We start from the raw sequence: 12,680 nt of genomic DNA, 5'->3' as shown, positions 1-12,680 counted from the left end.
GGCGGCGGGGCCGGGGGCGGCGCGGCGCTCGCGGCCTGCTCGGCCTGCTCGGCGCCGGGCCCCAACGTCAGCACGCCGTTCTCGATGCGCACCAACAGGCTCTGGTTGTTGATGGTGATGGTCCCCGAGAAGGAGCCGTCCTCCGCGCCGCCGTCCCCGTCGCCGTCGCGGGGCGGCGGGGGACGAGGAGGAGGAGGCGGCGGCGGCGGCGCGGAGCCGGGGCCTTCCTCGGGCGGCTCCGCGGGCGGAGGGCCGGGCCGGGCGCGCCCCGCTTCCCCGCCGCCCGAGCCGGGCTCGGCGCTGCCGCGCACCACGTTGAGGACGAGCAGCAGCCCGTCGCTGTCGGGCGCGGGGCCCGCCGGCGGAGCGCTGGGGCCGGGAGCCGGACCGGCGCCGGGCTCCGGCTTCTCCTCCACCAGCAGCACCGGGAAGCTCACGTAGAGGCCCGACGCGGCGCTGCTGGCGGCAGAGGAGGAGGCGGCGGCGGAGGCCGCCGGGTCCCAGTCGGGCGGAGGCGGAGGGCGGCCCGGGGCGGCGGGCGGCGCGGCGGGGCCGCCATGTTGGGCGCCGGGCCGGGCCCGGGCCGCCTCCGCGGCGGGCAGCCCCTGCGTTTCCATCTTGGGGGTCCCTGTAGCAGCGGCTGAAACCGGAGCTGGGGGGCGGGGCCTGGCGCGGTCGGCGGGGAAACGCGGAACGGCGGAGTGGAGCGGAGCGGGAGGAGCCGGGGAAACCCGGAGTGCGGAGCTACGGAGCGGGGCTCCAGCGGAAAGGGGCCGCTCGGGCCGGGGGATGTGGTGTGGAGAGGGCTTGAGGGGAGCGGAGCTCCTGCTGGGAGCGGGTGGGGCTGCTGGTGCCTCAGGGAGCCTCAGAGCCGGACAGCGCGGAGAGCGAGGGACCGTAGAGGGAAATGAGGTGTGAAGGAGGAAGGGAAGGAGGACAGAGGGACGGGGAAAGTGTGATGGTAGGAAAGGAGCTCTGAAGCCATACTCTGATAGTGGCGTAGGTTGGAATCAGGCCCTACACATCTAGCTAAAGAAAGGCAGCTGAGTGCTTGGTTGTTTTATTTTTCATTCTAATTTCATTCTCATTTTCAGCTCTGTTCCGGCTCTCCAGTCTTGAGCAGAAGGAAGAATCAAGCCATCCTTGTGGTGGGAATCAGGCTCCGGCGGCTGTGAGCCCTTCGAGCAGTCCCAGCAGATGGCGCTGTGATGCTTCCAGAGGGCAAATTATTCCCCCAGAGCTATTCTGCATCGAATTTCGGACCGCAAGCAAGGCGAGCTGCTGTCCAGCCGCAGGTGGCTGCGGGGTACTGATGCTCCCTGCAGTACAACTGTGTGCACGCAGCTCCCCCCTGCAGCTGCAGAGCTGTCTGTGCAGCCTCAGCCTGGGTGCTTGAGCTCAGCCTCCCCTGAAATCCCCCTGAGCTGTCACAGGGCCTGGGTCAGCCCTGCTTGTGGCTGCTGCCGGTGCTCCTGGTCTCACTGCAGAGGTGCATGCACTGCACTCTTCCTTCACTTCCTTCCTTTTTGTAGAAGAAAAATGGCCTTAAGTTGTGCCAGGGGAGGTTCAGGTTGGACGTTAGGGAAACTTTCTCAGAATGAGTGGTGAGGCACTGGCACAGGCTGCACAGGGAGTGGGGAGTCACCATCCCTGGAGGCAGTTCACGAGCTGTGGAGACGTGGCACCGAGGAATGTGGTTATGGGCACGGTGGAAGTGGGTTAGGATTGGACTTGGGAATCATAATTGTCTTTCCAACCTTAATGAATCTATGAAAATAAAGGCCAGCCTAGGCCTTTAGTGCTCAACGCAGAGGTGCATCCCTGATGGAAGGATATCAAATCAACCTGCGTCAAGCTTCAAACCTCACTACAGAAATTAATCTCCTCTGTTATCTACTATCTGGTCTGATACTGTGACTGCAGATGTGTGTTTTGAAGGAGACTGCTGTGCCTGTAATGAGGTTTTCCAGCACTGAGGTCATCTGCCTAGAAATGACATCAGCGTCCCCACAGAGTTAGGCAGAACAATTGTCCATTCATAGACCCAGTTTCTCTGCAAACTGCAGAAAAACAAGGACACTCAGAAGAGTTCAAGGAGTTTTTGCCCTGGCCAGGCCTATGGCTTCTGCCTGTTGGAAATCACAAGCTGCTTCATCCCAGCAGGGAGTGACAGATTACTGTTAGCAAAGTGCTAAATAACACAAAGGTGAAGAATCCATAATAGTATTTCTTCAACATTTTCTGTGGTAGATTTTTCAACTCACAATTAAGATGACTATAGAGCAGCTCCATAGTACGTTCCTGTACTTCCATAGTACACAAAGACATTGTATTTTCTGGATGTTCCCTATGACAAACAGTGCCCCAGTTCTTTTGGGCTACAACTAGAGCGGTTGTATGAGGTAGAGCTACCAAGACACCACCCCAGTGTGATTATTAATAGGTAATGCCTAACATATGTTAAAGAAAGGCTGTCAAATCTGGCTGGCAACTGCTCACGTCTCGGTGCTGTAACTTGTCAATGCGTGCTTTTTTCCACAGTGTAAAGCAATTCTGGTGAACTGCAAAATGCACTTCACAGAAGGTTTGGTTGCAAGCAGATGCCAGCCTCTCACTGCTCATCTGGAGATGTACACTTTATGTGAACAGAGTAAATGACTGACTACTGAAATTTAGAAGAAAAAAAACAACACACAGCACACCAGGTGTACTGTTTAACTGGCACCAGAAGCAATGCGTGGGTGCAGCAAGCACACACTTGTTAAGTACCAAAATGCCACAGGGTTTTAAAGTTATTTGGTTTCTTGAGGCCCCACAGTTCAAATAGTGCAGCTCCTCACTCCCCACCTGCAGCAGCCAGCACAGGTCACCATGAGTAAGCTCCCTGCCTATCGCAGAATGCATCAGTGAGGTACTGTTAACACCATACTATGGGAAGTTGAAGTGCAAAATAAGACATTTCTCTAGGTTGCATCTGGACAGCTAGATTATTATTCTTTAGTTTTATTTCAAGGAAAGGAACTGAAATTTTGTCCCTTACAAGGAGAAATTCCCTATTGCAAATACTCCCCCAAACGTGCTCTTTTAATGGGTTAAAAGGAAAAAAATCTCATGCGGCAGAGACAATTGCAAGGCTTTTATCATTTGCACATTTTATCATACGTTTCTACCAGGATAACATTGCAGTTGGAATACCACTAACATTTGAGGGCTTGTTCTAAGATGTTCTCATCCACCACTTTTTGAGGAAGAGTCACCTTCAGTGCAGCACTGTCTTTCATTGCTTGGCAGATGGTTTCATACGCGTAGCCATTACCTGACCAGCAGCGCCTTGCAACCTGTCAGACCAGAAAATCAGTGTGTAAAAATTGCCCATTTTCCATACCAAGTCCCATTTTGTGCAAATATTGCAAATTGTGCAATTTTGTGCAAATTTTGTGATATTTGTGCAAACACTGGCATCCCATTTCATCACAATAAATCTTTCAACTCTCTGCCAGTTTCTAGTTTCCCTATTGATAGCTTTCTTTTTTAAAGTCTACTTCATTGATATGAGTAGCATTTGGATGGACTTGATGCATTTTCATGCAGAATTGCATTGCTGGACTGATTACAGTGGTAGAGCCAGGTTTATAAACTTCACAGAATTCCCTCTACAAAACACTCCGTACTCCATCCCAGTTCTGTACAACAGGCAGTTGCTTTAGATAACAGTATGATTTTTATAACATGCTTTTTAGTTGAATAAATATTTAAAAGGGCAAATTTTACTCAGTGCATTTTCAAAATACGAAATCAAGAGGCCAAATTCTCTGCCAGCATACAAGAGAAGCTCCACAGACAGGGAACTATAAGCCCTTCTGCATTTTGACCTGTGTGCAAGAAAAGTTTGCCAGATGAAGAAAAACACCGGAAACATAAGGAAGGAGTGCTTCCAAGGAAGCAAGTGCTTCCTTGTGTTCAGTGCCTTACAGTTCTCTGCATTATGAATCACGTGTCAGTATCTGAAAGATTTGGACACAAAAGTGTTTGAGCAAAAAAATCCCTCAGTTCCAACTTAACAAAATATTTAAGTATTTGATTAACATAAGGCTTGTAAGAAGTTCTCAGGATCATAACAACTAGAAATGACCTCTCAAGTCAACGAGTCAGTTTCCCTGCCACTCACCTGTGATTATCCCTGGCAGTATATTTCAAGAGTGCACGACAGTTTCTTTTTAGTCATTTATATAATGGGGTAATGTTCCCAGATTGTCCTTTTTAAATATGTATGTGAAGGAGCAGGGCTTTTCCTTGCAATAAATCAGAGCAGCAAGAGATTTATTGGGTTTTTAAAAGGCTGTCTGTGATACACAGTGCTTGGTAAGGGTGTGTCTTCATTAATCTACGAATTGATATCATTGTTCTCCTTCTTCCTCAGTAGTTGAGTAAAGATATTTCAGATCTGAGACAGGGAATACGTTCAAATTATTCCTCCTCCTTTAAAGACACTTAGATCTAGAAGTTAGAAGTTAGTATGGTGTAGTGAAGGTAGTGTAGTATAATGAATTTTGCTTACCCCATTGGAAACATCCCAGCTGAGCATCATCTTAGCTCGCTCTTCAGCCTCCGTGGACCCATCCAAAACCAGGCCAAATCCCCCATTGATCACTTCACCCCTAAAAAAAAACAAAAAAACAAACCAGAAATGTAAGAATTCAAATCAAAAGAATGCATATCAATCCCCCAAAACATTGTGGATTTGTTCAGCTGCACTGGAGGAAAGAAGGATGAGAATACTGTAGAAATGGTGCTGAACAACACATTGGCAGTGACCTTTCATACAAAAAATACTCCTGGTGGACTAAAGAGTTACTTATCTCAGTAGTTTGAAGGTTAAGCTCTTTGTGTTTTCTATGCCAGAGCTTGCCATGTCCATAGGACTGTGAGGACTGTGTGCTTACTGAAGCAGACAGATGGATCTGTTTATATTCTCTTGGGACAAACATGAGCGTTTCATTAAAAAAGTGTTAAGCACCACTTCATGCTCATCTGCCTTGATCATTTCAAAAGCATTTATTTCTGTATGAGATACATAGATGTGTAGAAACTGCAGTGCCAACACTTCAGGAAGCAGATTTATTGGTAGAAGAAATATACTACAAACTAACAGACTGTATGTGGGACAAATAGCAGTCTGGTTTTATAAGGACAGGGGAAATACATCTTGTCTCACTTCAAAATCTGGTCCGCTCAAGTTCCTGTTTGGTTGCATATGGTAAATTCTGTTGGAAAATCATTGGTTGCTGTAAATCTGTAAGAGACTTCTTGCATTATAACTCAGCATCAGCAGTGTATGAGATGGGGCATATCCTACCTACAGCACGTGGCAGGAGAGACTAAAAGAGGTCCTGGAGGCAGGGTCTCACCCTCTGCATTTTGTACTTAATATAACGAATACATCCACAAAATTTACTACAAGTGACATGAGATATACCTATGAGTCAGACAGAATTAGGTGTCCTCCAATGCAGACAAGAATAATTTCTTACTGTCTGTTTCCCAGCACTAACTGGAACTTCTTAGGAAATGGGAAAATGATGCTGCACTGGAGCCTCACAGACTTGAGATCTGCTTCCTGAACCCAGCACTCATGTCTTCCCCTTGTCACTGCAATGCAGTGTACTTCGTGATGCTCATTCCCTTTCACTCGTTATATGCACTGCCTGTGTGATAAGTAGGACCTTACCACATAGCTGAGCAAGGAACTCTCAGCTCCAGCTCTCACAGTCACTGTACCTTTACTGCAATTCCTTCCACTTTATTAGATATACTACTATTACAAACATTTTCTGTTCAAAAGCACAGTTTCCTTGTAACTGACAATTCTCATAGCAGAATGTCAGCAGATGAATGTTTCCTTCTTCAGCAAGAAAATTTCAGTCATGTTTTCAGCTGAGGTGTTTGAATACTGTAAACTCTGACACAAAATGATTCTTTTTGATCAACACTCAACAGTAACACAAACAGCTCTTACTGTGAGAAATCTTTAAATCTGCTCTTCGTCTCATTTGGGGATGAAAACAAGCATCCAAATGTTTGCACTTCCTGCCATTTCTGCTTTTAGAATCAGTATGGCATCACAGTGCAATCGGGATCACAGTACGCTCACACCTCAGGGCAGCCCACTGACAGCATCTGACAGCAAGAGGCCTCCAGAGTGATGCTTTATAAAGACTTGCCACATTGGCAGCTGATGTTCTTTCAGTGGCAGAGATCCCTTCTGTGCACAGCATCCCAAAGAGCATCCTTTGAAGCTCAGGCATGAGCAGCGAGTGTCTGATCTCAGTTGCACTCCATAAATTTACAGTCTCTCCATCAATTTCCATGGAGTTACTCCAATGTAAATCAGAATCACTCATCAGAATCTGTCCTACTGTCTAAAAGTCACTCAAATTGAATGCCACCATTTGTTAGAATGGATTCTCTAGCAAAACCTCTCACTTTTAAAGGGGAGTTCTCTGCCTTCATTAGCATTGGGTCATATTTTCAGGTAATTAGAGAAACATGTGGCATTTTGACCTAAGCTGCCTCCTATAATTTCCAGATGTCTCCTTCCAAGGTGATCAAAGAAAACAAGGCCTCCCTCACAAACAAGATGTCACACCGTCAACAGAGCAATTCAATTCTTAAATTACTTCTGCCTTCTTGTACTACAGGTACTCAGACCCTGCGCTATTCATACTGCAAAAAAAACAGGCAGCAAGAAATGAATAACATTCACTTGCAATAATCACAGTCAAGACTATGCTAATCTTAAGTCTCTCAAACAGCACATGATGCAGATTCCAGCTAAATGAATATTAATCCTGGCTTTCCTTCCCCCTCCTCCCCCCTCTTTGCCCCACAAGGCTACAGCACAGAATTTCTGGTCTCATACAGAAGAAATAGCAGATCTGTCAGCAGCTCCAGCCAAGCCCAGCTTCTGCAGGGAGGACTGGGAGCTGGACACAGTGCAATAGCTGTTTCTGATCTCCCAAAAAAAGAAGTAGTCCAATGACAACTTGATTTCCTTCTAATTACACACATTTGAATGTGTATATATCCACATACAGGTATAAGCTTTCACACTTTCACTTTCACACCTCCACATCAACTGACAAAGAGATTTTACCAGGCACACGGAAATTTCTTCATGGCAAAGTCAGTTGTATCTTTACCTCCCTAGAGGAAGCAAATCAGTCCTAAAATCTAAAAGCATCCATCTTTGCAGCAATAAAAGTAATTTGTAATTGTTGCGGGATGGTTTTGCTTCTTTTCCCACCTTCAAATTGCTCCTCTTTTTCTCCTTAGAAGGCCAAGGGGTGCAGGTTTAACTGGCCGGGGTGGTACTGGGATTAGTTAACCCAAACAGAACCACCTGTCCTGCATGGCTTTTGGGGCTCCACAGACCATGGCATGTAATGACACAGCATTGTTAGCACATCTGAGTCTCAGCATGGTGGTTTTCTAAGGCTCGTGCAAAGACAAGCCTTATTTTCAGGCTCCACTTTCTTCACTGAAGCACAGTAATTTAATCACACAGGCTATGACCACTCCAGAGAGTAAGGTGAGCAGATACTGTTCTGCAGTGAGAACCCTAAGCAGCCACAGGAACTGGGTAAGAGGATAATCAAGCCCTGCTTTTCTGTGGATATTTTGATTTCAGGAAACAGCCACTCGCTGATTTTCCAGTTCAGTACACAGATGACAGCACCTTTGCTCTGCCTTCAGGGATCGCTTCTTTCCAATAATGTAGTATAAGGAGCTAGGAGCCAGGGCAGTCTCACCATGCAGCCAGTCTGCATTGCTCAGAGGGTGAGAAACGTGCAGGAGGGATTGGCTTTGAAGAGGCCAGAGACAGGGAACAAGATCATTCGTATCCTTTGGATTCTGACAGAGCATCATCAGTGCACAGAAGAACATTTGTGGCATAAGCAATTACTTCTTCAGTTCCAGTGATTGTAAATAGCCATCATGAAAATACTCAAAATATTTTGCACAACAGTCACTAGAAACTGCTTTTCTTCACTTGTATTCCAGAAGCAGATGTTTTAAAAGGTTAAATTCAGCTAAAGCCATTCAGAAAGATGTAGTTCATTGCTATCTCAAGTTTGTGACTGAGGTGATCACAGTAAGCAGACATTACAGCATGCGTTTTCCATTTGGAAGTTGTGAATAAAGCCCTGATTATTGTGGTTGTTATTACTGGCATCAGTAAAGTCACATTTTTCACTGCATGTGTATAAGCCCTCAACGTTTTCTTATCCCATTGTTCAGTTTTTCTCTTGCACACCTTCCATTCAGTAGTTATTCCACTGAAAAAAATCAAAGGAGTACAGGGAAGGGAATGCATCTGAGTTGAAGGGTAACTTTTTTTAGCTCAAGCTCATCTGGACAAGGAATAATTATCATCAAATGTCTCTGAGGATAACATCTGCAACAAGTTCTTTAGTTTGCTGCTGTTGGCACATTCCAGAACTGAATGAAACAGTGAAGTGAGAGGGATCACTAGAGTATTTCATACAGGGTTGTCTCTCTTTGGCTACATCAAAAAATGAAGACGTGGCTGTGGTCTTTCGTGCTGCCGAGCGCACGCAAAGGGAGAAAGAAGACTGAGGGTTTGCTGGTACCTGAGCTGCTTTGCATCAATAACCCCTCACTGCACTTTAGCACATGGGCATTTATATTGGGGTCCTAAGGTCACAGATTTAAATATAGCTTAAGGGGAAACCTAAACATAATCCATCCACTAACACTCTGACTGTGCATGTGTGAAGACAACTTTGGAAGTGGGATCTCTTCAAGAAAACCACAGCAGACTGTCCTTGTTTGGCAAATTAAGTTATCCAAACTGTGCTGTGGCCAATGTCCAAAACACTTTTTCTTGACATATGGAAACGAATTAAAAGAGCCTCATACAGAACTACACTTCACCTTATAACGCATCCTTTCAGCCCTTGCCTCCAAACCTACCCTTCCCATGACCATAGCACCATACTACGCCAGTGGTACAGTACACTGCTCCCCTCCTGTCTCTTGCTCCTCCCCCAGCAGTGATAACTGGTTTCATAATCCAGCTTTAGGAACACCAACAAGTTCTCACCAGCCAACTCCACCGCCGTTGTGCAAGGCAACCCAGGTTGCTCCTCTGAATGCATCTCCCACAAAATTTTGTACCGCCATGTCTAGGAAGAGAGGAGAGGTGTTACCATGGCTCAGACGTGCTGCATTTGTTTTCTGTTGGCTGCTCACTTCCTTCCACTGCCATCTCCACTGTGGCAGTGCGATGGCAGCGTTCTCTGGCCACAGAGAATTTTGCCCTGAACTGCTGAAATCACAGGGGATGTTTGTTTAAAAAAAACCAAAAACCTCAAATGCATCATTTCTGCTGATATATTCACTAGAGCGTCATACATTCACTACAGTTTGTACTAAAGCATATACCTCAAAAGAGGTACATATGGAGAACAACAATGTAAAATTTACTGAAGACATTTATCCAGGTTTAATTCAGAAGCAGTTGCTTTTAATAGCAAAAATATGCCAGCACTCAAAGTGGTCACACTTGCAAACCCACAGTTAGTATATATTTGATGGAAAAATGAGTTTACTTGAGCACTAATCTATGTTAAACCCTGTCAAAAGCCCATTATGGCATCTTCTCTCTGGCATTATGTCACTTTAATAACCCAATTATCATAATTGCAGTGCTGTCAGGAGGGAATGGGAGATATTCAATTCTCTTTATTCTTAACACATACGATTTTCTTCCTCAGCCAGCAGATGATAAGAACGGAGGTTGGAAAAGAAGCATGGCAAGTGGGATAACGACGTAATAACGTCAAGCTCCTTGGCTTTGATAAAGGTCACTAACTGTGTAAATGTCTGTGCTGAAATACACTTTGCAGTGCAGCAGTGGCCCACGTTTGACAAGGATCAGATGGAGGTACTTAGTGTAGAACAAAATTACACAGGCAGAGACTTAAAAGTTCTATGCCAGAGAAGAGCCATTTCAATGGAAACAACTCAAAAGTGGTGTTAAAACAGCAGGAAGGGAAGGAGAGAAGAGAGAGGAAGACCTGAGATGTAAGGTGTTCTTTAATTACCTCCAGAGGCTCACTTGGTTTCAAAGACGAGCAGAATCAGTGGCCATTAGGATTTGGAAAAGCCCTTGCAGAAGGCAGATAGTTCATGTAATTCAGAAAACTCATAGAAAAACAGATAGCATAGTAAGCAATTGCGTTTAGCAGGCCTTGATTCTGTTGCCCTCTCCTGAGGGCATTGCCTGGTGTTTATTATATGGCTGAGCCCTTTGGTGGAGGCATCCGTTTGGATTGTTGTTCTCTGTGCAGCTTGGCAGAAACAAACATTATTTCAGGCCTCTGTCCATCTGGCACATTGCAACCAGCCAACATTCTCAGAAAAATGTTGAAGTGAGACTAATAGGCACTGCTAAAAGCCTCATTTCATCAGGCAGCCCATTTAAGATAGCAGGGAACTTTTCTCCTGAACATTGACCCATAATTTGTTTCTATTATGAATTTCCAGTCCTAATGGCAGTTGTTCAGTATTCCCAGCTACCTCAATCATAAAGTGTCCTTCTACAGCAACTTGCATCCTCCTGCCTTGGGTCATTGAATGATTGTCAGTTCATGGCATGTGAAGACACTACTGAGTTAAAATTGTTATCATAATTATGGATGGAAGATTGAGACTTAGATACAGAAATGTTTAGTGCTTCACTCATGTTTCACATCCATAATCTGGTATCTGTTGGGTTTATTTTTTCCTACAGCACCATTCCTTCATTTCTTAAAAGCAGATTCTGGTTAGTTCAGGTCAAGATTGCAGAATTAAAGGCTCATATTGAACAGCAAACATACATTGCTCAGTCACACTGTGAGTGAGAAACAGGGAATGGCATCGAATCCAGAACTCTTGACTTCATTCTTGTGCTTTTACTATCTAAGTACGTTCCTCTATGACCAGAAAAGCTCCTTTCAGAAACTCCAGAGAAATGAATGAACAGAACCATGAGTCTTTAAGAAAAATGCTATTTGAGATCTCATTTTCATTTTGTGTATCCCCAGGAAGCCCTGCCATAACTCTGCTCACATCACTTGTTGGAAAGACAGAGGCGCAAAATTAAAATCAAATACAAGGTGCAGTTCTCTAAGACCAACTGCTCTCCATCTGCATTCAGGTAAATTCGGTACATCTTCACTGAATTTTCAGGACTCTTCTGAGCCCCTCCTATTTAAGTAGCTCCACATTCATTTCTGACTTGACAGCTACTGTGCCAAGTTCACAAAGTCTGATTAACTAGGATTAAAGGGTTTGAATAAAAACCATTTTAAAACATCAAAAATATATATGTGTATCTCTCAATATATAGGTGCATTTCCTTTTTTGCCTGTACAGACAAGTCTCAGGTGCTCTGCTGACCTGCACAGAAGGCTGATCCATCATAAATGTTTGATGTTTCTCTGTAAGGACTGTCAGTCCCACTCACATCGTGGTGATCTCGGCTGAGGACTACTGGAGCCTGCAAAAGCAAAAAAGACAGCAAATGGAGTCCTGCATGAGCTGTCAGTGCTACCATGGGTTATCTTTTGCTGAATTTGCTTCTACTTAAGTCATCAAAAAGCACAGCTTTGTCCCACCTCCTAAATGCCCTGAACCTCTCTCTCCCTCCTATCCATTTATTACAAAAGGAACGCTGACACGCTATTCATGACAGCCAGCATCATTTCACAAATGAGAACATGAGTTAGTTTTTATGAAAATTACATCCTTAAAAGGGAAAGGAGAAGCAGTGTGGCTATTTCAATACCTGAAACCTTTCTCTGCTGAAATTGCAAACACATTTCAGTGCAGAAGAACTCATTCAGAAAACAGTTATTTTTCCAAGCAACCATAAATAAATAGTTATGGGGTTTTTTTGTTTTTTTTTTTTTTTGTTTTTGTTTTTGTTGGGTTTTTTTTCCATTCTTTTGGAAGGCTTTAAGACTACAAATAAGGCAGCAGGAAGAATTAGTGTTCTCACACAAATCAAATAAGACCATTCTTGATCTGGAATTTAACTGGCAGCATAATCTAGATCAGTTTGCAGGGTTTCATTACCATTCGCCTTGCATACGTTTCTATGAGAGTCATTCACTTTCTTGGCATAGTGTGGTCTGGAATTAGTTGGCTCTGTTCTATGCTGGCACTGGATTAGAAAATAACTGAAACTAGATATGAGCACCCAGCTTTCAAGAGGGTGAATGGAGATTTGAAGAAACACAAAAAAGGACAAAATCTGAAGGGCCTGGGATTTTGACCTTGTCAGTCGTAGCTCCAAGGGAGTTCTCTGTCTGGTCAGGTTTACTTTTTAAGATTAGCTTGCAGTGACGTTCATTTTGAATCCTGAGAAGGTCAACAGCTCAACATTTGAAATATTTTAACAAACATTATCTGAGTAACAAAAACACAGACCTTTCCTTGATGGAATCCATTCTAAATTTGACTTGGATTTGTCCCTTTTAAAAGGGTAATTATTGTAGCTCGGATGTAAAAGAGATGAAAATGAAAGAATGGACATGCCTGGATCTGACACTGCTGTATACATACAATCAGGAAACAGCAGGGCACTGATGAAGCCTATTTATGAGCAGAGA

At 44.7% G+C, this 12,680-nt stretch overlaps 2 protein-coding genes and 1 long non-coding RNA gene across 4 annotated transcripts in view; 1 reads left to right on the top strand and 2 right to left on the bottom strand.

Annotated features, from left to right (window-relative positions):
• Positions 1–617, bottom strand: part of ZXDC (ZXD family zinc finger C) — a 13,050-nt gene extending 12,433 nt beyond the window's left edge. Inside the window, 1 exon segment of the mRNA XM_042823821.1 lies at positions 1–617. This exon segment is cut by the window's left edge and continues 40 nt beyond it. Coding sequence (XP_042679755.1) covers positions 1–617 — 617 coding nt within the window.
• LOC122163005 overlaps positions 1–3,494 on the top strand; it is a 3,830-nt gene extending 336 nt beyond the window's left edge. The window contains exon 2 of the long non-coding RNA XR_006169758.1: positions 1,095–3,494. This is a non-coding gene — a long non-coding RNA (uncharacterized LOC122163005). The remainder of the gene's footprint in view (positions 1–1,094) is intronic.
• UROC1 (urocanate hydratase 1) overlaps positions 3,122–12,680 on the bottom strand; it is a 34,219-nt gene continuing 24,660 nt past the window's right edge. For both annotated transcript variants that reach the window (XM_042823822.1, XM_042823823.1), the window contains exons 18-21: positions 11,467–11,566; positions 9,125–9,206; positions 4,559–4,658; positions 3,122–3,338 (exon numbers count right to left, since the gene is read on the bottom strand). In XM_042823822.1, coding sequence (XP_042679756.1) covers positions 3,198–3,338; positions 4,559–4,658; positions 9,125–9,206; positions 11,467–11,566 — 423 coding nt within the window. In that variant the 3' untranslated portion in view covers positions 3,122–3,197. The remainder of the gene's footprint in view (positions 3,339–4,558; positions 4,659–9,124; positions 9,207–11,466; positions 11,567–12,680) is intronic.

This window comes from Centrocercus urophasianus, unplaced genomic scaffold (assembly GCF_019232065.1).
Source record: "Centrocercus urophasianus isolate 14NV4802_14NV808 unplaced genomic scaffold, USGS_Curo_1.0 seq_22, whole genome shotgun sequence".
Lineage (NCBI taxonomy): Eukaryota > Metazoa > Chordata > Aves > Galliformes > Phasianidae > Centrocercus > Centrocercus urophasianus.
Note: the sequence above shows the minus strand (reverse complement) of the source record. Positions and strands in the feature narration are given on the sequence as shown.